This window comes from Mesoplodon mirus (genome assembly GCF_964341445.2).
Source record: "Mesoplodon mirus genome assembly, chromosome: 5".
Classification (NCBI taxonomy): Eukaryota; Metazoa; Chordata; class Mammalia; order Artiodactyla; family Ziphiidae; genus Mesoplodon; species Mesoplodon mirus.
In genome coordinates, this window is record NC_138980.1 from 158,593,917 (window position 1) to 158,619,394 (window position 25,478).

At 40.0% G+C, this 25,478-nt stretch overlaps 1 protein-coding gene across 4 annotated transcripts in view; it reads left to right on the forward strand.

The window, feature by feature from the left end:
- Positions 1–25,257, forward strand: part of DROSHA (drosha ribonuclease III) — a 125,783-nt gene extending 100,526 nt beyond the window's left edge. For all 4 annotated transcript variants that reach the window (XM_082620682.1, XM_082620685.1, XM_082620683.1 and 1 more), the window contains 6 exons: positions 16,722–16,863; positions 18,386–18,468; positions 18,560–18,663; positions 20,877–20,969; positions 21,789–21,835; positions 24,994–25,257. In XM_082620682.1, the coding sequence (XP_082476808.1) occupies positions 16,722–16,863; positions 18,386–18,468; positions 18,560–18,663; positions 20,877–20,969; positions 21,789–21,835; positions 24,994–25,124 (600 nt within the window). In that variant the 3' untranslated portion in view covers positions 25,125–25,257. The remainder of the gene's footprint in view (positions 1–16,721; positions 16,864–18,385; positions 18,469–18,559; positions 18,664–20,876; positions 20,970–21,788; positions 21,836–24,993) is intronic.
- Positions 25,258–25,478: the final 221 nt, after the last annotated feature.

Consider the following 25,478-nt stretch of genomic DNA (forward strand, 5'->3'; position numbering starts at 1 on the left):
GTCTGAGAAATGGCGAAACTAAACCAAATGGCTTAAGTGGTAGTTCATCTTATGGCCATAAAGAGGCCACTGTTGAAAATGTGTGACTTAGGGCTTCCCTGGTGGCGCAGTGGTTGAGAGTCCTCCTGCCGATGCAGGGGACATGGGTTCGTGCCCCGGTCCAGGAGGATCCCACATGCCACGGAGCAGCTGGGCCCGTGAGCCATGGCCGCTGGGCCTGCGTGTCCGGAGCCTGTGCTCCGCAATGGGAGAGGCCACAACAGTGAGAGGCCCGCGTACCACACACACACACACACACAAAATTAGGAAAATGTGTGACTTAAATACACACGTTTACCCCTATATTCCCACAAATTAATTGTGAACTCCAGGATTTTGTGGAGCAGGGACGTGTGGATCAGCAAGTTTACTGCTTCTCTTCTTGGCCACGGCACATCCCGCCCCTGACCCCCAACACTGAACAGACAATGAAACCAGAACTCAGAAAGGCATGAGCCCTGCCCAAGGTCTGGATAAAGGTAAAAGCAGGACTATGCTAGAGACTCCAGTTTTGTGTTCTTTCCAGAATGACTTCAGTGCTGTAACTAATTTTATCCAAAATGTGTTTATCAGCCTTGCTGTCTTAAAGTTAAAGAATTTTTGGATTGCTTCTTAGAAAGATGTTAACAAAGAACAGAATTCTGATGTGATGGTTTTATGAACTGTATTCACAGAAAACTTCTGTAGAAATCAGTAGGACCAAGAGATCTGCTGACAAAGATGATCTGTCATCAGTGAAATACATATTTAAAAGATACTGACTCTCATTAATGTCTCTTTGATGTGGTTGCTCCCCCCCTCCTTCTTGAGCCACTGTCTCCCATTGGCTTCTATGATGCTGCACGTTCCTGGTTTTCCTCTCACCTCTTGAGCTACTCTTTCTTAGCCTCCTTTGCAGGCTCATCCTATTCTGTAGAGCTGATGAATATTCCAGGATGTACAAGGCTTACTCCTAGGCATTTCTTCTTCTTACTAGAGTCTCTTATAAGTCTCTTATAAGCAGTCTTTTCCAAGTATAGCATTAGTTTCACTCTGTAGGCAGACTTTTAAATGGACTTCTTCAATCCTGTTTCTTTTCTGAGCTCCAGTGCCAGCTGCCTTCTCCTCATCTCCACACGTTCAAGACTGAACTTGAAGTCTTCTCCCACCTGGGTCCTCTACCAGTATTCCTTGAGTAATTGAATGGCAACATCACCCATCCAGTGTTGCAAGTCAGAAACTTAGGAGTCATCTTTGATTCCTCCCTCTGCTTCCCTTCCCTATATTCTAGTCCATTCGCAAGTTTTGACAACATTACTGCTGGACAGTGTTATGTCTTCATCACCCAGATCCTCTCTACCGACCTCTGTCACCTGGACCACTGCAGTCGTTTCTGCATAGCTGTCACAGTGTTACGGGAATAGGATTGACAGAGAGACCGGGTTAGAAGAGGTGGCATTTACTAAATTGCAAAGGATAGGAATCTTAAGGTTGTGCTTACACAAAGCAGTAGGCAATGCAGCAGGCTCAGATTTCCCATGAGATGTGTGTTACTATTGGAAAAGCTGGTCTTTGCCATTCTTGTGGGCATTTTTGTGCTCTCTCATGGGGGACATTGTCTCAGGTTTCGGGCCTGTTGGACAGTGTTATGGCTTCCTACACCAGCCTTCCTGAATCAGCTCTTGCTCCCATGCAGGCCAAGTTACCTTCTGCGACCAGTGGAGTCTTCACCACACATATTTTTTGACCACACTAGCCATTCATCATCAGTCCACTTTGGTTGTTCCTCTTCACCTCCCCAGCCTTCTCAGACCTCTTCTGTTTTCTGTTGACTTCCTCTCCATGAGTCTGAATACATCTGTATGTTACTTTCTGTTTTATGTCTTCAGTTCTTACTTGCCCCTAACTCCATACTCAAATATCTCCATATTTAGAGATATACTTGGATATCTAGATATACTGGATCTCTGGTTGGATTTCTGTCAGGCACCTCAAACCTAACATGGCCGAAACAAAACTGATTTTCACTCCCAAACCTTGGGGTTCTCCATATCAGCAAGGATTGTTCTGTTCTTAGCTCAGGCTAAAAGCCTTGGAGTTATCCTTAACTCTTCTTTCTCTCATCCTACATCTCCTAGCCATTAGCATAGCCTGTTGATTTTACCTTAAAAGTTCGTCCCAAACATAACTACTTTTCACCGGCTCCACTGTTATCACCCTGGTCTGCACCACAGTTATCTTTACCTTAAATTACAGCCATAGCCTCCCAACTGGTCCATCCCTCCCCACCCTTCAGCCTATGTTCAGCCCATCATCTAGAGGGACTGTGTTTAAAGAGAAGTCGGATTACAACTTCCTTTGTGCAAAACATAAAGATTTCTCGTCTCAAGGGTAAAAGACAATGTTGTTACCTATAAGACCCTGTGTGACCTGCTTTCCTGCTGCCGTCTTAGACTTTTTCTCCTAGACACTTCACGTTAGCCTCTGTGAGATTCCTGCAGGACACTAAGCAAGCCTTTGCCTCAGGGCCTTTTACATGCTTGCGGCCAAATCCCACATCTGTGTTCCAATGTCATCACCAGTGAGGCCTTCTTTAATTCACTCTGCTTGATAGTAACCTTTTTTCCTCATCCCCAGTCTAGAAGCTTACCTCCATTTTCTCCTTCCTTTTTCTACTTAGCACATACTATATATTTTCCTTGTTCACCGTCTCTCTTCTCTCATCAGAGTGTAAACTCTGTGAGGGCAGAGGTTTTGTCTATCTTCTTGACTCCTGATTCCCTGGGTCCTTGGACAGTCCTGGCATATCAGTGCTCAGCATATGTGCTGAGTGAATAATCATCATATTCCAGTCTAATACTCTTCATTTTTTCTTTGGAGAGTGAAATGAACAAGCCTGCCCACCTGCCCGGCCTTGTGTCACGTATTCGTCTTATCACTCTGCACCTCTTACCTGGCCTGCTTTGTGTTCCTCCAGGCTCTCTCCTGCCATTGGGTTTGTACGTGTCCTACCTGGAGACCATTCTGCTTCCCGCCCTTACTCTCAGCTGCCTGGTATCTCCTACTCTGCATTAGATGTCAGTTCCGGCATGACTGCTGCCTGCAAGGGAAACTTTCCAGTCAAATTTCTGTGTTCTTTCCCTCCTGGCACTCATTTGAGTCTCCCTGCCCCACTAGCCTGCGAGTTCTATGAGAGCATGTGTTTATTCATCACTGTATGTGCAGCAGTGCCTGGTATATGTAGGCTCTCAATACGTATTTGATAAGCAGGAGAATGAGAGTTTCGTGGGCAGCTGAGTCACGCAGAGAGGGAAGTGGAAGTGACATTGGAAGGAAACAACATGTTTTTTTAATGTGTAAGGGAGGAAGCTGAAAACTATCTATGAATGTCTAAGGATTAAAAGTAATTTAAAATTTGCGGAGGATTACTTACTGCAGTTGCATTTGGCTGGGCAGAAGGCAGGGAGAGGATGGCTAATTATTCATTATTGTCATTAAAGAACACACAACTACGGTGAGGCATTAGTTGGCTCAGAGCTGTTCCCTTGCACACTCGCTTCATAGAGAATAAGGACGGTTGAGCACATGAAATCGTGGTTTTCAAGTTTTGAATGCTGATGGGGGAAATCTATAGTGTTCTGTAAGTTGGGTGTTCAAGAAGGCCTGTTTGGGAATGAATGTCAGGCTTATATAATTGTGCTGGCATGATGGAGTTTGAATTGGGATGTATTGGGAAGAGGTTCTATTTCATAGACTGAAGTTTTGGTTTTTGAGGGTAGAACCTACTCAGTGGAGTCAGGGTAAATAGGAGAGGGTCTCAAAGAACATTTATTTAGACAAGAATGCCTCCCTTATCACACTTTCAACTTTTAGCATTTGCATCTTTTTCACCTCTATTTCATTCTTTTCTCTTAGCCTTTACTATAAGTTTCCGAGCTAAAGATAGTTGTTAGTCCATGCCTACAATGTGCAAGGCACTGTGCCTAGTGGAGGCGTCCACCAGCAAGATGAACTTGCAGAAATTTTTGTTTGTAGAGGAATGACTTGGGGTAATGAGAAAGCAAAGATTACAGATAAAATTTGAGAACCAGTGATCTAATCCTTCCCTGCTGCCTTCAGACAGCACTAAGCATAAATCAAACAAGCTATCGAACAGATCTCTTTGAGAGGGTAGATTCCACAGCCTCCTGTTTGAGAATTTCTCCATCACTGTCATAATTTGGCTGTTTGTATCTGACCTGCACTCCAGCGGGTAGCATTTGCATCTCTACAATTTCTATACATGTTTTGCTTTCAATAGAATTGGATCTTACCTCTGCAACTGTGAACCCTGGAAATAGTTTATGTGACACACAAATATTGGATTTAGGGAGAATATGGTTATTTGACTATGTTTAGATATAATTTTTCAGCAGAATTTCTAAGCCCAACAAAATACGGTCCTTTAATTCATTCACTCGTTGAATATTATTCACTGAATGTTATGTTCCTCCTATGTCCCATGTACCATTATATGGGAAATCCGGAATACTATTATTTTAAATTTAGTTTAAAATTAGCAGTTTGATTACCACTTAAAGTTAACTGCTTTTGTATGGACAAGAAATTCCTCTTGAATTAATATTAAATACTTAAGAACATATGAGCATTTACCAGAAATAAACTAGTTCTTTAGTTATCACGGGAAATGGAGGCCATCTGGCCACCACTGTTGGTATGAGAGACCTGGGTGGCACATCACTGTCATTTTTAATAATATGTTGTACTTTCACCCCATGGTCTTATAGTAAAGTCCTCAAAATAATAAATCAGAGTCTACCGTTTTACACTAGATGGCCCTCTTTGGTAGCTCACGTCCCACAGCTGTGGTTTTCTCTTTAGAATCAAGAGTGAATAGAAGTTTAAGGAAGAGTGCCAATATGTTTCTTTGCTTATTTTAAACCAATAAACCTTTTTCTTATTAAAATTTAAGTTTACACTAATTAGGAAAGACTGCTATGTTGAGATAATAGAAAACATACTGGATCCTCAGAATCACAGTTGGCAATTTGTGATATTTTTGTCGGTCCTTGCCATTGCTTCAGGAACTCAGCAGTCTTTTTCTCAGCTTCACAGAGAGCCCTAACTACAGCTTTCCTTGCTTTTTCTGCTAATTTCAAGTTAAATTTTATCTTTTTTTGCGGGGTGTGGGGAGGTGTTAAAAAAAGTTGTTAAGGACAGGTTAGCACTTAGTAAAATGGAGAGCTTTGAAGACTATCAGTGGACAGGTATCCAGAATATTTTCATTGAAGACAAATCCAGAGGAATTCCTAGAACCTTCTATAACCGTTTTCCCATAACCGAAGAGCAAGCATATCTTGCTTAATAATGATGATGCCAGTAATAACAGCAGCTAACGTTTCTGTGTGTTTATTATGTGCCAGTCATTGTACTTAGATTGTATACTCATTCACTTTAATTCTCATTACACCCCTGTGAAGTAGGTACTACTTCCTCCATGTAATGGATGTGGAAACTGAGCCTCAGAGAGATTTAGTAACTTATACGGGGTCCCCTAGCCAGGAAGTGGTAGAGCCGTAGTTTGAATCCAGGCAGTTGGCGCCAAATCTTTTGCTTTTTACCAGTACATCTGACTCAAGGCATTGTTTGCAAAACAGTCTAATAACCTTCTCATGCTCAGTTGGGTGCTTAATGTTCATTTTCAAGATTTCTACTAAGAAAAGTTTCTGCTTTGTAAAATAGTAATTTATAGCGTCGACATCTGCAGGCTTTCCAACCTCATGTCTTACCCCATTCAAATCCATCCACCAAAATGATCTTTCTATAATTGGAAAGTTACCTTGCCACTACTCCCATTTGACACCTTTTGGGACTCCTCTTCCCTTATAGGAAAGTACAGACTTCTTTACATCACCTGCAAGACTCTCTCTGCCCAGAGGCTGGGCAGCCTCACCTGTGTCAGCTCTTCCCCACCAGGCTCAGATTTCTCCTCCATTTCCACCCAGGAATCACCTCACTGTGTCATGGCCCCTTGCTTTTTTTTTTTGGCTGCATTGGCTCTTCGTTGCTGCGCACGGGCTTCCTCTAGTTGCGGCGAGCAGGGGCTACTCTTCCTTGCGTTGCACTGTCTTCTCACCCCAGTGGCCTCTCTTGTTGCGGAGCATGGTCTCTAGGTGGGTGGGCTTCAGTACTTGTGGCACGTGGGCCCAGTAGTTGCGGCTTGTAGGCTCCAGAGCGCAGGCTCAGTACTTGTGGCGCGCGGGCTCAGTTGCTCCATGGCGTGTGGCATCCTGCTGGACCAGGGCTCGAACCCGTGTCACTTGCATTGGCAGGCGGATTCTTAACCACTGCGCCACCAGGGAAGTCCTGGCCTCTTGCTTTAATAGAGCTGCTTCGTCATCCTGGAAAACCCCTTCCTACTGTCTTAGTCTGTTCAGGCTGCTATAGCAAAATAGCACACACACGATGGCTTATGAACAGCAGAAATTTATTGCTCACAGTTCTGGAGATTGAGAGTCTGAGATCAGAGTGCCGGCATGGTCAGCTGAGGGCTCTCTTCTGGCTCGCAGACTTCTCATTGTACCTTCACAGGGTGGAAGGGGCAAGAGATCAGTATGAGGCTTCTTTTTTTTTAGCATTTAATAAATTTACTTATTTAATAAAGTTCCTCTTGCTCTTGATAGCTTCTGATTTAGTTGTTTTTTTTTTAACATCTTTATTGGAGCATAATTGCTTTACAATTGTGTGTTAGTTTCTGCTGTATAATAAAGTGAATAAAATATACATATACATATATCCCCATATCTCTTCCCTCTAGCATCTCCCTCTCACCCTCCCTATCCCACCCCTCTAGGTGGTCACAAAGCACCAAGCTGATCTCCCTGTGCCTTGTGGCTGCTTCCCACTAGCTATATATTTTACATTTAGTAGTGTATATATGTCCATGCCACTCTCTCACTTTGTCCCAGCTTACCCTTCCCTGTCCCCATGTCCTCAAGTCCATTCTCTACGTCTGCGTCTTTACTCCTGTCCAGCCCCTAGGTTCTTTAGAACCTTTTCTTTTTAGATTCCATATATATGTGTTAGCATATGGTATTTGTTTTTCTTTCTGACTTACTTCACTCTGTATGACAGACTCTAGGTCCATCCACCTCACTGCAGATAACTCAATTTCGTTTCTTTTTATGGCTGAGTAACATTCCATTGTATATATGTGCCACATCTTCTTTATCCATTCATCCGATGATGGACACTTAGGTTGTTTCCATCTCCGGGTTATTGTAAATAGGGCTGCTATGAACATTTTGGTACATGACTCTTTTTGAATTATGGTTTTCTCAGGGTATATGCCCAGTAGTGGGATTGCTGGGTCATATGGTAGTTCTATTTGTAGTTTTTTAAGGAACCTCCATACCGTTCTCCATAGTGGCTGTACCAATTCACATTCCCACCAGCAGTGCAAGAGTGTTCCCTTTTCTCCACACCCTTTCCAGCATTTATTGTTTCTAGATTTCTTGATGATGGCCATTCTGACTGGTGTGAGATGATATCTCATTGTAGTTTTGATTTGCATTTCTCTAATGAGTAATGATGTTGAGCATTCTTTCATGTGTTTGTTGGCAGTCTGTATATCTTCTTTGGAGAAATGCCTATTTAAGTCTTCTGCCCATTTTTGGATTGGGTTGTTTGTTTTTTTGCTATTGAGCTGCATGAGCTGTTTATAAATTTTGGAGATTAATCCTTTGTCAGTTGCTTCATTTGCAAATATTTTCTCCTATTCTGAGGGTTGTCTTTTGGTCTTGTTTATGGTTTCCTTTGCTGTGCAAAAGCTTTGAAGTTTCATTAGGTCCCATTTGTTTATCTTTGTTTTTATTTCCATTTCTCTAGGAGGTGGGTCCAAAAGGATCTTGCTGTGATTTATGTCATAGAGTGTTCTACCTATGTTTTCCTCTAAGAGTTTGATAGTTTCTGGCCTTACATTTAGGTCTTTAATCCATTTTGAGCTTATTTTTGTGTATGGTGTTAGGGAATGATCTAATCTCAAACTTTTACATGTCCCTGTCCAGTTTTCCCAGCACCACTTATTGAAGAGGCTGTCTTTTCTCCATTGTATATTCTTGCCTCCTTTATCAAAGATAAGGTGACCATGTGTGAGTGGGTTTATTTCTGGGCTTTCTATCCTGTTCCATTGATCTGTATTTCTGTTTTTGAGCCAGTACCGTACTGTCTTGATTCCTGTAGCTTTGTAATGTAGTCTGAAGTCAGGGAGCCTGATTCCTCCAACTCCATTTTTCTTTCTCAAGATTGCTTTGGCTATTTGGGGTCTTTTGTGTTTCCATACAAATTGTGAAATTTATTGTTCTAGTTCTGTGAAAAATGCCATTGGTAGTTTGATAGGGATTGCATTGAATCTCTAGATTGCTTTGGGCCATATAGTCATTTTCACAGTGTTGATTCTTCCAATCCAAGAACATAGTATATCTCTCCATCTGTTTGTAACATCTTTAATTTCTTTCATCATTGTCTTATAGTTTTCTGCATACAGGTCTTTTGTCTCCTTAGGTAGGTTTATTCCTAGGTATTTTATTCTTTTTGTTGTAGTGGTAAATGGGAGTGTTTCCTTAATTTCTCTTTCAGACTTTTCATCATTAGTGTATAGGAATGCAAGAGATTTCTGTGCATTAATTTTGTATCCTGCTACTTTACGAAATTCATTGATTAGCTCTAGTAGTTTTCTGGTAGCATCTTTAGGATTCTCTAAGTATAGTATCATGTCATCTGCAAACAGTGACAATTTTACTTCTTTTCTGATTTGTATTCTTTTATTTCTTTTTCTTCTCTCATTGCTGTGGCTAAAACTTTGAAAACTATGTTGTATAATAGTGGTGAGAATGGACAACCATGTCTTGTTCCTTATCTTAGAGGAAATGGTTTCAGTTTTTCACCATTGAGAATGATGTTGGCCATGGGTTTGTCATATATGGCCTTTATTATGTTGAGGTAAGTTCCCTCTATGCCTACTTTTTGGAGGTTTTTATCATAAATGGATGTTGAATTTTGTCGAAAGCTTTTTCTGCATCTATTGAGATGATCATATGGTTTTTATCCTTCAGTTTGTTAATATGGTGTATCACGTTGATTGATTTGCGTATGTTGAAGAATCCTTGCATTCCTGGGATAAACCCCACTTAATCATGGTGCATGATCCCTTAATGTGCTGTTGGATTCTGTTTGCTAGTATTTTGTTGAGGATTTTTGCATCCGTGTTCATCAGTGGTATTGGCCTGTAGTTTTCTTTCTTTGTGACATCTTTGTCTGGTTTTGGTATCGGGGTGATGGTGGCCTCATAGAATGAGTTTGGGAGTGTTCCTCCCTCTGCTGTATTTTGGAAGAGTTTGATAAGGATAGGTGTTAGTTCTTCTCTAAATGTTTGATAGAATTTGCCTGTGAAGCCATCTGGTCCTGGGCTTTTGTTTGTTGGAAGATTTTTAATCACAGTTTCAATTTCAGTGCTTGTGATTGGTCTGTTTATATTTTCTATTTCTTCCTGGTTCAGTCTCGGGAGGTTGTGCTTTTCTAAGAATTTGTCCATTTCTTCCAGGTTGTCCGTTATAGTGGCATAGAGTTTCTTGTAGTAATCTCTGATGATCCTTTGTATTTCTGCACTGTCAGTTGTTACTTCTCCTTTTCCGTTTCTAATTCTATTGATTTGAGTCTTCTCGCTTTTTTTCTTGATAAGTCTGGCTAATGGTTTATCAATTTAGTTTATCTTCTCTAAGAACCAGCTTTTAGTTTTATTGATCTTTGCTTTCGTTTCCTTCATTTCTTCTTCATTTATTTCTGATCTGATCTTTATGATTTCTTTCTTTCTGCTAACTTTGGGGGTTTTTGTTCTTCTTTCTGTGATTGCTTTAGGTATAAGGTTAGGTTTTATTTGAGATGTTTCTTGTTTTTTGAGGTAGGATTATATTGCTATAAACCTCCCTCTTAGAACTGCTCTTGCTGCATCCCATAGGTTTTGGGTTGTCGTCTTTTCGTTGTCAATTGTTTCTAGGTATTTTTTGATTTCCTCTTTGATTTCTTCAATGATCTCTTGGTTATTTAGTAGTGTATTGTTTAGCCTCCATGTGCTCGTATTTTTTACAGATTTTTTCCTGTAATTGATATGTAGTCTCATAACGTTGTGGTCAGAAAAGATACTTGATACGATTTCAATTTTTTTAGATTTACCAAGGCTTGATTTGTGATCCAAGATATGATCTCTCCTGGAGAATGTTCCTTGAGCACTTGAGAAGAAAGTGTATTCTGTTGTTTTTGGATGGAATGTCCTATAAATATCAATTAAGTCCATCTTGTTTAATGTATCATTTAAAGCTTGTATTTTCTTATTTATTTTCATTTTGGATGATCTGTCCATTGGTGAAAGCGGGGTGTTAAAGTCCCCTACTATGAATGTGTTACTGTCGATTTCCTCTTTTATGGCTGTTAGTATTTGCCTATGTATTGAGGTGCTCCTATGTTGGGTGCATAAATATTTACAATTGTTATATCTTCTTCTTGGATCAATCCCTTGATCATTATGTAGTGTCCTTCTTTGTCTCTTGTAATAGTCTTTATTTTAAAGTCTATTTTGTCTGATATGAGAATTGCTACTCCAGCTTTCTTTTGGTTTCCATTTTCATGGAATATCTTTTTCCATCCCCTCACTTTCAGTCTGTATGTGTCCCTAGGTCTGAAGTGGGTCTCTTGTAGACAGCATATATACGGGTCTTTTTTTTGTATCCATTCAGCCAGTCTGTGTCTTTTGGTTGGAATATTTAATCCATTTACATTTAAGGTAGTTATTGACATGTATGTTCCTATTACCATTTTCTTTATTGTTTTAGGTTTGCTTTTGTAGGTCCTTTCCTTTTCTTGTGTCTCCTGCCTAGAGAAGTTCCTTTAGCATTTGTTGTAAAGCTGGTTTGGTGGTACTGAATTCTCTTAGCTTTTGCTTGTGTGTAAAGGTTTTAATTTCTCAGTCGAATCTGAAAGAGGTCCTTGCTGGGTAGAGTAATCTTGGTTGTAGGTTTTCCCTTTCATGACTTTAAATATGTCCTGCCACTCCCTTCTGGCTTGCAGAGTTTCGGCTGAAAGATAGCTGGTAACCTTATGGGGATTCCCTAGTTTGTTATTTGTTGCTTTACCCTTGCTGCTTTTAATATTTTTTTCTTTGTATTTAATTTTTGATAGTTTGATTAATATGTGTCTTGGCATGTTCCTCCTTGGATTCGTCCTGTATGGAACTCTCTGTGCTTCCTGGAGTTGATTATTTCCTTTCCCATATTAAGGAAGTTTTCAACTATAGTCTCTTCAAATATTTTCTCAGTCACTTTTTTTTTTCTCTTCTTCTTCTGGGACCCCTGTAATTCAAATGTTGGTGCGTTTAATGTCCCAGAGGTTTCTGAGACTGTCCTCAATTCTTTTCATTCTTTTTTCTTTATTCTGCTCTGTGGTAGTTATTTCCACTCTTTTGTCTTCCAAGTCACTTATCCATTCTTCTGCCTCAGTTATTCTGCTATTGATTCCTTCTAAAGAATTTTTAATTTCATTTATTTTGTTGTTCATCATCATTTGTTTGCTCTTTAGTTCTTCTAGGTCCTTGTTAAATGTTTCTTGTATTTTCTCCATTCTATTTCCAAGATTTTGGGTCATCTTTATATCATTACTCTGAATTCTTTTTCAGGTCGGCTGCCTATTCCTCTTCAATTGTTTGGTCTAGTGGGTTTTTACCTTACTCCTTCATCTGCTGTGTATTTCTCTGTGTTCTCATTTTGCTTAACTTACCGTGTTTGGTGTCTCCTTTTCACAGGCTGCAGGTTCATAGTTCCTGTTGTTTTTGGTGTCTGCCCCCAGTGGATAAGGTTGGTTCAGTGGGTTGTGTAGGCTTCCTGGTGGAGGGGACTAGTGCCTGTGTTCTGGTGGATGAGGCTGGATCTTGTCTTTCTGGTGGGCAGGTCCACGTCTGGTGGTGTGTTTTGGGGTGTCTGTGGACTCATTATGATTTTATGCAGCCTCTCTGCCAGTTGATAGGGTTGTGTTCCTGTCTTGCTAGTTGTTTGGCATGGGGTGTCCAGCACTGTAGCTTGCTGGTTGTTGAGCGGAGCTGGGTCTTAGCGTTGAGATGGAGATCTCTGGGGGAGCTTTCGCTGTTTGATGTTATATGGGGCCCAGAGGTCTTTCGTGGAACAATGTCCTGAACTCGGCTCTCCCACCTCAGAGGCTCAGGCCTGACACCCAGTTGGAGCACCAACACCCTGTCAGCCACTCGGCTCAGAAGAAAAGAGAGAAAGAAAAAGGAAGAAAGAAAGAAAAAAAAATAAATAAATAAAATAAAGTTACTAAAAAATATTATTAAAAATAAAAAGGTGAAAAATTAATTTAAAAAAGAAAGGAAGAAGAGAGCAACCAAACCAAAAACAAATCCACCATTGATAACAAGCACTAAAAACTATACTAAAAAACAAAGAAACAAAAAAAAGCCAAAAATGGACAGAGAGAACCCTAGGACAAATAGTAAAAGCAAAGCTACACAGACAAAATCACACAAAGAAGTATACACCTACACACTCACAGAAAGAGGAAAAGGAAAAAATATACATATATTAAAAAACAAAAAAAAAGGAAGAAAGCAACCAAATCAATAAACAAATCTACCAATGACAATAAGCTCTAAATACTAAACTAAAATAAATATGAAACCAGAAACAAATTAGATGCAGAAAGCCAACCCCAAGCCTACAGTTGCTCTCAAAGTCCACCGCCTCAATTTTGGGAGGATTCATTGTCTATTGAGGTATTCCACAGATGCCGGTACATCAAGTTGATTGTGGAGATTTAATCCACTGCTCCTGAGGCTGCTGGGAGAGATTTCCCTTTCTATTCTTTGTTTGCACAGCTCCTGGGGTTCAGCTTTGGATTTGGACCCGCCTCTGCATGTAGGTCTCCTGAGGGCGTCTTTTCTTCGCTCAGACAGGACGGGGTTAAAGGAGCCACTGATTTGGGGACTCTGGCTCACTCAGGCCGGGGGGAGGGAGGGGTACGGAGTGCGGGGCGAGCCTGCGGCGGCAGAGGCCAGCGTGACGTTGCACCAGCCTGAGGCGCTCCGTGTGTTCTCCCGGGGAAGTTGTCCCTGGATCACGGGACCCTGGCAGTGGTGGGCTGCACAGGCTCCTCAGAAGGGAGGTGTGGTGAGTGACCTGTGCTTGCACACAGGCTTCTTGGTGGCGGCAGCAGCAGCCTTAGTGTTTCCTGCTTGCCACTGGTGTCTGTGCTGATAGGGGCCTCTTTTATAAGCGCACGACTCCCATTCATGAGGGCTCCACTCTCATGACCTAGTCACCTTCCAGGGCCCCCCACCCCCTAACCTTTAGGGGTTAGGATTTCAACATATGAATTTTGCAGTGACACAAACACCCAGACCATTGCACCCATTCTTCTCCCACTGGCAGATTCATTCTTTTCAGTTCTGACTCTACATTCATCAGAATCCACCTACATAAAATTTTTAAAAACGTACTTGTCCAGAAATTCTAATCCCTTGGTTCTTGGAAGAGGCCTGAGCACCATTATGACAGAACTAACTAATGATTCTGTTATAACAGCCAGGTAGGTCAATAAGCCTCTGAAATGTTTTTACTCAGGGGTCAGGTCCTCCAGGAGGCCTTTTTGGAAAGCTGGGTTGGAGAAGAGTACCTGCATGTGCTGTGGCCTCTGCTGTCACTGCAGCTGTCACAGTGCATTGCATTGGCCACTTTGTGTATGGCTTCCTTCAGAGGTTAGTGGCTCTCGGAGGGCAGCCGCGGGATGTTGATTGTCTCAGTATCTTCAGCCAACAGCCCAGGGTCTGGTATAGCATCAGCCTCCACAGCTGTTGCACTGAACTGCCATAACTTTAGGTGGTTTTTTGCCTTGTGATCCCCTCTTGATCTCACTAGTTGGCAAACAGCATGATTTATTCTGAAACAGGGTTCAGCAAAGGCCAAGGATGGAGGTTGTCATTTAAAGAACTGCCATTCAGACTTTGTTGTTTAAGAGCAAGGTCTTACCTCTTTTCAACTCATCTTCTAAATTTAAACTGACTCTAAAAATATGGATGATTTATATCTTCCTTCTCCCCCACTGACTTGGTTCAGGCTCCAAGTTTTGGCAAAAACTGAAAGATCTCCCTTTCTGCTGGCCACCCTGCTGGTGCTTTAAGACCCATCAGGGCACATCTTAAATAAAATTGGTAGTGTTTCTGTTTACGTCCTCACTGCTTTCCTCCTTCCCTGTCAGACGGCATTACTGCTCAGCACCGAATGCGGAGCCCTGAGGCTGGAAGGCAGCAGCTGGGGCCCAATAACCAGTGACGTATTTTGGTTTGTGTGAGCTCATGTGTACATCAGGCATGCCATGATCCTAAGTTACGAAATCTCCATACATGCAGCCCAAGTTAGAGTTTTCTCCTCTCACCAAAAGCATATACTGAGAGAGAAGCTAGTTCATGCAGCATAGCCATGTTCTCCAAATAGCCCTCCTGTTCCCCCATGGCCTGTGCTTTGTGAACCTCCCCCTCCCCCATTATAAATCCAGACTGAAAAAGATGTCTCCCTTCCAGCTTCCAGCTCAGTTTTTCTGTAATTACAAGATATTAGACTGGTGGACTCCCTAATGGTTGCATTTCTGTTTTGTTTTGTTTTTTTTGGCTGCGCCACGTGGCTTGCAGCATCTTAATTCCCCGACCAGGGATTGAACCTGGGCCACAGCAGTGAAAGCGCCGAGTCTTAACCACTAGACCACCAGGGAATTCCCTGGTTGTGTCTTCTTATTTTTTTTTATTTTTTTATTTTTTATTTTTTTTGCAGTACGTGGGCCTCTCACTGTTGTGGCCTCTCCCGTTGCGGAGCACAGGCTCCAGACGCGCAGGCTCAGCGGCCATGGCTCACGGGCCCAGCCGCTCCGCGGCATGTGGGATCTTCCTGGACCGGGGCACGAACCCGTGTCCCCTGCATTGGCAGGTGGACTCTCAACCACTGCACCACCAGGGAAGCCCGGTTGTGTCTTCTTTTTAACGCTATATGCTAGGCCTTTTTAATTTTGAGCTTCTCTGTGGATATTAATTTTAATGAAAACACTGTATTGAAGAAAAGATTGAGTTTAGGGGGCAATCGGAGGAGGAAAGGAGCAGAGACAAGCAAAGAATAATAGTCTGACTCAACAGCAAGCATGGCATGTGAAGATCAAGTTGTATTTCTGCTTCATGCATCATTGTCAGACAAATTAAGAACATATCGTTTCTTATTTATCTGTTGTCAAGGATGCAGTCTCAGGCATTGAGGATAAATCTTGATTTTCATAAGCTCAGTTGACACTGTGGAGCCACAGAGCATAAAACTTGCATCTAATAAACAAAGTGCGATGTGGAATGGCAGGGGATATAATACCAGCATAACTTGCAGCTGCTTCCTGTTCCTTGGCCCTGGTGTCAGGGTTATTCCTTAGCAGGAAGGAATTGTACTAGACCAAGAGTTTGTTTTATCTGTTGTAAGAAAAAGTTCTAGTTTTAGGTACTTTATTCCCCCAAATCTTAGAGATTGGGGATAATTACTTTCAGCTTTTGTTTGGTGAGTTCTCATCTTCGTATCTACCCACTTTCTCCAGCCTCCCTCCCCTCCTTCCTTTAGTGAGTGATCAGTGACTGCTAAATTCCTAAGCCATGCTTGTTTTATGGGCACCTCTACAATAGACTGGTTGTACAATTTTCATGCACTATTTAATGTTACTACTTGGATAGTCCTTAGAGGACTGCTAGCTGACTGAAATTCCTAGTAGAAATTTTTGTTTGGAATTCCTGAAGTTGAAATACGGAAATTGTATTTTAATTTGATTAAATATAAAGGGTCTCAGCTTGAAAAACTATGAGTCAGGATATATAGTATATATAATCTTTATATATATACACATATAAATCTGATAGATATATATATATACAATATAAATCTTTAAAGAACGAAAGTAAAATGTAAATAAATAATTTCAGTATTTTAAATAATACTAAAGCGTCACTTCCCCAAATCCTATGGTATCAAAATTAGCATCAGTGCCATAAAATGTGAAGCTTATTTTTGACTTTTTAAAAAATGCTCCTTGAAAACTAACGTACAGTGACAGAAAGTAGGTCAAGCTTGCCTGCTGATAGATGGATTGGATTGATTGATCGCCAAGGGGCCAGGGAACTTGTTTGGGGTAACAGAAATGTAGAAGCTTGTCAAAACTCATTTAACTATACTTAAAATGGGTGCATTTTATTATATGCAAATTATACTTCAACAAGTTGATTTTTTTTAAGTTTTAATGCTCCTTGATTTAATAACATTAAACTTAATGGAATCTTTGACCTTTAGTATAGTATAGCATCTCCCCCAACACTGCTCACTGCTACTAAACAACTAAATGAACTGTTTAAATGTCAGTTAGGTAAAATCCAAGAGCAGAGTAAGTTATTAAGGAGAAACTAGACGCATGTGGAATTTGTCACAGTTGCCTGGGGGTGGTGGTTGAGAACTTAAGCCATTGCTTGCCTAGGTGTCCCTGTGGTCTAGGCTGGGTGGGCCCAACACAGGAGCAAGAGAGAGACCAAAAGTGAAATGGTTTCTAAATGTACCTCAATTCCTTTTGGCCAGCTGTTGCGAAGCTCTTTGGTGAATAACAGAACTCAAGCCAAGGTAGCCGAGGAACTGGGCATGCAGGAATATGCCATCACCAATGACAAGACCAAGAGGCCCGTGGCCCTTAGGACCAAGACCTTGGCCGACCTTTTGGAATGTGAGTCCTAGGGAATAAAGCTTTTCTCTTAACCTGCAGATTCAAGTTTAAATCAATGGACCAAATTTATGTGCTTCTCATTATTATTATGTTCTGATTAAAGGAACCTCTTCTCTCTTTTAATTTTTATTTATGCTTCTCTCCAAAGCTTGTTTGAAGGGGAATAATTTGGAATTAAGACTTGTGAATAATGAGGAGTGGAGGCTAACACAACATTGTAAAGCAACCATACTCCAATAAAAATTTTTAAAAAAAAAGGCTTGTGGATAATGAATTTATGTTCAGTCTGCGTTCACTAGTGCTCCCCCCTCCTCACCCTACGCCCCTCCATCCTAATGCTCAGGCATCACATCTCTTTGTGTGAAACAGTAACAGAATGTGAATATTGGAAATAGTGAATCATAGCTGTTTTTGCCACCCAGCAGCCTTTAGATAGAGGCCTAGAAGAAAGAAGGTAATTTATTCACTAAATACTAAAACTATTATCTATTGTTGTGAATGAACTCAAAGCTCTATGGACAATGTCATCTTTTGCAGTTTCTGATATGGTCTCGTAGCATTATAAGTAATCCTATTATAGCTAACTAAAGGATTATACATACAATTTTATTGTTTCTGATACTACTGTAAAATAAGTGGGCCATTCACTGGGCCTTGGGACCTTTTTTTTTTTTAATGTTTTGGTATTTTTGGCAATAGGAATTATATAAAGATATTAAAGTCTACCATGTAAGATCAGCTGATTTACAAAGTGCAAAGGCAATCTGACTAAGGAGCTTAAAAGAACTTCTTTTTCAATTAAAGAAAAGTAACTTAAGATTAGAATTAGAAAAAAAGTAAGTTGAGTGATCATCAGTCTCACTGGCTTTTTTTAGCTCAACAAAAGCTATTTTTATTCCTTCTTTTAAAAACTCAACGTTTGTTTGTGTGGTGAAGGTGCCTTTTAATGAAACTGTCTTTGGGGTCACCATTTTTTAATGCAAATTTGGTTATATTGTTTTATTGTCATTAAGCCCAGTATTAATTTTTTCTCTGTTTCAGCAGATTGAATCTATAAATTGTCCCATATCTGTTCATGAAAGGTAACACAAACCCTTGTAAATGGGTGATCTCCTCAAGATTGGTGTTAAGAATAGGAGGCCCCAAGGATGTGCTCATTCTGGCATCATATCTGACCTTCAAGTTTTATTTTGATTTATTTGATGTTGACATGGTTGTGTTCCCAGATGTCATTCTTTCCCTGCTGTACAGCAGCATTTTGTGTATCGTTTTAACTAATTATTCATTTATCCCTTAGTCAAACGTAATTTGGTCTTTGTGGTTTTGCATCTTAATCACACATCTCTATTGCTGCTTCTGATATTAGTGATAAAGAGTAGTTCTTGTTTGAAGAAAGATGAAACAGTAATGCTAAAAAATAAAGAGGGCTTGGAAGTTAACGTTTCTTAAAAGTCTAGGACTCGTACTCTTTCTAGTAAATGGCAATGCATTGTGGCTTATTTTTACGTATTCTCTTTTTCAGCATTTATTGCAGCTCTGTACATTGATAAGGATTTGGAATATGTTCATACTTTCATGAATGTTTGTTTCTTTCCACGATTAAAAGTAAGCTCCTATAAAATTTAAATTGGTTGTATGCTCTGTGCTTGGTGATTCTTGAACCCTTTACTAAATACTTTTTGGGGACTTGTTGCAGGAGTTCATTTTGAATCAGGATTGGAATGACCCCAAATCCCAGCTTCAGCAGTGTTGCTTGACACTTAGGACAGAAGGAAAAGAGCCAGACATTCCTCTGTACAAGTGAGTACCTGCTGCCCACAGGCTGTTGGATCCGGGAAGCTTAGAGTAATGCTCCATGTGCCTGGAGGAAAAACTAATCACTGTGGGGTGATGGCCACATGAGTCGTGCATGGAGACGTCTTGGCTCTGACTGGGCTCAACACTCAAACTCTTTGGGCCTCTCAGTCTTTGAGCTCTAAGTAAGTGGGTCACATTCGATTATCTGTGCTTTCTTCCATGTCTAAAATGGTTTGGGAACTTCTCCCTGGGAGAAAGACATGCTCAGATAATTTTTCTGATCAAGATCAGAAAAATTTTGGTTAAATTGTTTTATGTACATTCTTATAGTTGTCTTCTTATTTCTTATAACCCCTGCTGCCTACACATCTAGATTAGATGGCGGGTGCTTGTTTGTTTGTAACAGTACTTGTGTGTCTCTCTCCACTCTCTTTGAAGCCCTGCTGGCCTCTGTCCCGATTGCCTGAGAGGCAATCACTGTAAGAAGCAGGGCAGTTCGTCACCACTGCTGTGTTATTCAAATATTTGGAACTTTTCTTTTCAGAATGTGTACTAAAAGCTGCTGTGTACATTTGAATATCTTTAGTGACACATCTTTATCCTTTGCGTGGTAGCCAAAAGTCATTCAAAGGAAACGCAGGTCACTAAACACATAACACCAGTTTTGATGAAAACAGGAGGTTTGACTCTGAAATAGAGTAATTATCATGAGACACTCAGAAGGTGGTTTCAGAGGGTGGTCTCAGAAGGTGGTCTTAGAAGGTGGTTTCAAAGAGGAATTATAAAAGGGAGGGATTATCAAAATAAGTGGGTTGCCTCCCAAGGTATGGTCTGGGTATGTGTTTTTAAGGATGTTTAAGTATCTAGTTTTAGTACTGGGTTACCCCCGTCTCTGTACACACACGGGTGCAAGTACACACATTTGTGTGAGTGTTTCATATGGAATAAAAGCCCCCTTCCTGTGGACTTCAACTTCACAGTACTCAAGGGAAAACACCAGAGTGGCAGCCGGGAATTTAAATCCTTTTTTATGCTTTTATTTAATAGTCACAACACGTTATAGGCTTTTTCACTAAAAGAAAAACTGAGGCCAAGAGAAGGTTGAGTCACCCCACAGCAGGCTGCTATAAATTGTCCCAAGAAGCTGTCACTGCTAAACAGTGATTCCTTTATTTATTGGGAAAAAACCCAAATGTTTAGAAATAGCACTTTAACATGTGTCTAATAAGCATAATGAACATCCAAACTGTATTACATGAAAGGCTCAAAGTATTTCCTCATCAAAGTGATAATTAAAGTTCAATAAATAAAATGAGGATGATAACTTCTCATAGCGCCAGCATGATTACTATAATAAGCACTACCTTTAAGAAGCCATCATGTGCTTTCATCCTAGTGAGTATATACACACAAAGGAAACGACTGCTCCCTTCTCATATATCCCCCAAATGAAAGTATGCGATGAGCTTGTTCTTTTTTATCAAGATGATGGGGTTGTTTTACATAGTTTTTTCAAGATTACTGTGTTCATTCCATTATCTTTGTGGGCTGCATTTAATTTCCCTTTTCCATGAAGTTATCAGTTTTACCACATTTGAAATCTGCACCTTGTCATTAAAATCCAGAGTACCTGGAGTTTTGTTTTTTGGCAATTGTGTTGTGTACTCCACATCATAGCATACCTTTGAAATGATCTCTGATGTTTCAGAAATTAAATATATTTTCTGATCTTTTAGATAAGATACCAGACATTAGAAAGAATCCGTAAAGGATGTGAAGCCATTCAGCTCTGGCTTGAGGTGTATTACCCAGATATTTATGATTTTTCGCTGTGATTTGCACTGAAAAACAGTGAACAGACTGAAATGGCTAACTTTTCACTGACAAAAGTTTGTTAATTTTATGATACTAGGAATAACACTTGGAAATTGTTAAAAAATATTTTACCCTTCGTTGTTCGCCTTCAGATACTGTTTATAATGCTTTGGGAAAAATATGTATACATAAAAATCCACTGTAGAATTTTAAAAATTTCCTACTTCAAAGCTCTCTATATTTGTCACATTAGCAAAGCAAAACCTTACTCCTTTAATTTTCCTGTTAATTTTACCTTCCTCTCTCTAAGCAAAAGACACATGGTTTTTCTTGGAGTTATATATTAGCAATAACAATTAAGTAACACTTTACGTAATTAATGTTTTTCCTTTTCCTTCCAGGACTCTGCAGACAGTGGGGCCATCCCATGCTAGGACCTATACCGTGGCTGTCTACTTCAAGGGAGAAAGAATCGGCTGTGGGAAAGGCCCAAGGTATGAGAAGAAGATACTTTAAATTTCTTCACATGAACATCCTGTGTGTCTGGCAGGTGCCTGCTTGGTATTTCCAAACTCTGCAGCCTGTCTTTTTAAACTCAGAGTATAGAGTATTCGAGGGTAATAGCAAAGTGAATCCCAAGACTTAATGTCCCCACCAAGCTCAGCCCCAAACTTGAGAATCGGCCTTGAGCAGTGGGAATGCCGTTGCATAAAGGGCTTTGGCTACCTTGAGGAAAGCACATTACCTGGTGCACAGGTAAGGTCTGTCCAGTTTAAGTTACCCAACACTGCTGCAAGCATTTCATAAAACATGTCATGCATGACACAGCCATTAGACACTTGATCTCTTATTACTACTCACTTGAGCTTTGTAGAAAATGCTCACATCTTCAGGTAAAAAGAATTTCGTATGTTATCACCTTTCTTTGAACCTTCCAATTTATATCTTAAACTGAGAAATAATTTGAAGTCTGTCTACACGTGTATTTTTTTACTCTTTGCCTCTTAAACTTTACACTGAAGATGTTCAAATTTAAGTAAGAAATACTTCAAACCTAATATAGATGGAAGGCATTTTATTGCAGTGTTAAAGGTGTGGAATGAATAACTTAACAGGCTTTGTGCAAATAAATGACATTTCTGCAAGCCCTTGTGTGTATTCCTATCTGTGCAATTCAGTATGTGACAGTAGAAGTAATCAGATAAAGTTTTATGAACCAAACATGAAAATCAGCCTGAATAATTTGGAGCCATACTTTGTGTTTTTGAAGAAAAAATCTTTAAAATGTACCTTGTCTTTATTTTATTTAATAGTATTCAGCAAGCAGAAATGGGAGCAGCAATGGATGCACTTGAAAAATGTAAGCCTATCTCTTTTTCTATAATTATATGTTCATAATGTAATGAGTATTTTATGGAAAGAAAATGGGGAAGTAGAAAAATGGTAAGTACTGATAAAATGTGATCTTTTCTTCATAATTATTCTCCAGACAGAGTGTAGTAGAATGTAAGATATGTATAAAATGGGCTTATAAGTTAAAAAAAAAAAGTATTCCCAAATGCTTTTTGATTTTCATTTTCCTATTTTGTATAGAGTCCCACTCTCAGCACAGGTAACCCATGTGAGTGACTTAGTATATTTCATTCTACATATTTCTCTATACTTCTAAGATCTTAAACCTGTGATGGTTTTTTTCTTTTTAGTTTTTGGCCATTGTTTTATTAAGGCAGGATATTTATGTACTTCTCTGCATCTCTCTTTTCTTGCTAAATAATACATCACGGGCAGCCCTGCAGGTCATAGTGGCTCCAATTCATTCTTTCTTAAGGGCTGCATAATATTTCATGCCGTATTTTATTCAGCTTTTAAAATTTTTGGTGGACACTGTTTCTGTCTTTTTATCATTGTTGATAATAAAAGTCTCTGTATTGCTGCTTTTAGTTCTAAGGGTTGGATTCCCAAGAGTGGGATGGCTGGGTTGAAGAAACTTCAATTATGTAATTGACCCTATAGGTAGCTACAGAGTCTTTTGTAAATTGAAGGCTTAAGTGCAAGGAAGTTTTCTTCTGAGGTATATCGTGCCGCTCAGCAGAACCTGTGGGTAAAACCTGACAGTGCAGTTCCCTCATGCTTTAAATGCCAGCTCAGTGTGGGCGAGAGCAAAGTGCGGGAAGCTAAAGGTAAAGAGGCCCTGGATGCTCAGCCTGGGAGAGATTCCAGGAAAGGCAGGAGGGCCGGGAGCCAAGTGGTAATTGGCAGGTGATAGCTTGTGGGTGGGGGCAGGGTGAGGAGCCCTGGGGGCAGAAGCTGGTGTTACCAGGGTCCCATGTCCATGGAATCTTCACTGAGAGTTCTGTTGACCCTGTTGTGGAGCTTTTTTATATGCGTATAATTCACATATTGAAATAAAAATGAGACTCCCATTTTCCAGCTATAGGATTGTTAAAGATGATCTTTTGAGTTTTTGGTTTGTTTGCTTTCAACCATAAAACATACTGGAGAGATAGCTGATTCTGAGACTGGCCTCCACATACATACTGGTGGAAGGGAATTGTTTAAACTGCTGGAAAACAGATTGGCTGTCTGTACCTTAAAGAGGTTCATACCCTTTGATCTCGAGATTTCATTTCTAGGAGTCAAACCTAAGAAAATAATTGGAGCTATGTGCTAAAGTTCACCTACCATGATAAATGTGACAGCTTGGTTTATGATAGCCAAAAAATCAACCAATCAAACTGCATGTTTGAAAGTTAGCTGGATAGTCTTTATTACAAAGTATAATAAGTAAATTATCCCAGAGATTGACAAACATCTTCTATAAAGGACCAGATAGTAAGTACTATGTAACAATTATGCACCTCTGCCACTGTAGCCCGTAGGCTCGGGTAGTATGCAGATGGCTGGTGGCTGTGTTCCAATAAAATCTTATTTACCAACACAGGTAGAGGGCTGTTTTGGCCTGTGGGCAGTAGTTTACCAACCCAAGCGTACCCATCAAAATGTGCCTATAACTATACTCCCCCAGTGTAAGGATGTCTGGGGGAATGATTTTAAGTGTTCATGTGTCTGTGTAATATATGTGCACATTTACATTGCGTGTGTGTGTGGAGTATAACTTTACTTCATAGGAAAAGGCCTTATTATAAGGATATATTCTAAAAGTTTATCTATGGCTAGATCTGAGTGGTGGAATTAAGTACTCTTAATACTTGAAACCTGTGTTTTATACAATACATAAGGAATCAAATTAATATCGTTTAGAGAATAGGATTTTATTGCTGTTTTATTTCTAAAATATGCCATTATGCTCCTCTTTTGTTTAAAGTCAATCACTGACTCTTAGGTCTTAGGTGATTCACCACCTGCCTTTCAGATCCTTTTCCTACCACCCTCCCGGCCCCTCCTCCCATCTGGGGTGAAAAGTGGGGCACTGTGCTAAAAGGAAGGGGGGTTAGGAATATACTATATATTTATGTCCACGTTTATTATGCTTCAACCTTAAAAAAATCAAACTTTCCCCCAAAATGCCATGCTGATTCTTCCTATTTTTAAATATGAAGTAGTACCTCTTGTGTTTAACAGACCTGTACCCGGTTAGGGAGAATGGTGTCCTTCTCCTCTGTTACCAGATAACTTGTGTTGCTCTCATTCGTGCATGCATCCCTTTGTGATATTTGTTGCTGAAGTGTGTAAGTGTTTGTTGACCAAGTGTGTAAAATGACTTTTTCCTGTTCCATATTTGATTTCTCACTCCATTGCTACACTCATTATATACCACAAATAACAAGTGAATTGTAAAATGTTTACATCTTATTCAAGATTTCCACTGTGTCAACACTCTTGAGAGGGGTCAGATATCAAACTAAATGTAGTTTAAACTGTGCTATTGAGTGACACGTTTCCTTTCACCAAATGAAAGTGCTGTACTTGAGTTGCCATTGCCCATATAGCTTTTAGCTTCTCGTGATAAACTTCACCAATTGAATTATCAGAAATAATGACTTAGGGTGTGGCCTCCTTTTGTCCATCTGATCTTTTTACTCTTTTCAGAAACTCTAACTGTTGGTAAATAATGGTGTGATAATATCGTTATTTGTTTGAAGTTTTTGGTTTAAGCTTTGTAAAAATATAGAACTCCCTTTTGCTATAGCCTTTAATCTCTCCCTGAAAATCACTTGTTGCTAGGAGGACTGTGTTAAAACACCTAGCTGGGAACATTCTGAAGCCACATGTCTATGTTTTAACATACGTGTGTATTTCGGTGCCTTTTCTGCTCGAGTTCACATCAGGTATTGAAATCCAGAATCGAGTGCTGATCCAGACTTCCACTGTGTTCCCGAATGATAAAAGAAGAAGAGAAGAAAGCAAACAATTTTTTTTTCTCTTGCCTTACAAACTACAACGATATAGATTTCCTACGAATACATGTTCGTCCGTATGTGTGTATGTTTAGTTCGCATCGTTCTGTGCACTGATGACTCTCCTTTATTAAGTGTAAAATATATCTCCTCGTGTCAGATAACTTTCCCCAGATGGCGCATCAGAAGCGGTTCATTGAACGGAAATACAGACAAGAGTTAAAAGAAATGAGGTGGGAAAGAGAGCATCAAGAGAAAGAGCCAGATGAGACTGAAGACATAAAGAAATAAAGGAGAGCGTGAAAGTGGTGGTGTATTTACTTGCTTAATAACTGTGACTGCTGCCGGTTGAGACCTAGCCTAGTTTTCCTGGAGACAATTACGAATAAAGTGTGCCCACTGAAATAAAACACAGTCAAATCACTCTTGTTGTTTTACTGATCTCATATTCAGTTTTTAGCTGGATAGTCTTTATTACAAAGTATTTGATTCCTATTTAATGGACAACTTCACTTGGGTAAATGTGCATATTCCCTATTACTTTGCTCTTTAAATAGTAAAATTTGAAACGTATATTCTATGTGGAATAGATCCTGATTTTTCTATCTTTCTGAGATTGTGACTCCAGACTTTTAGCTGACAAGC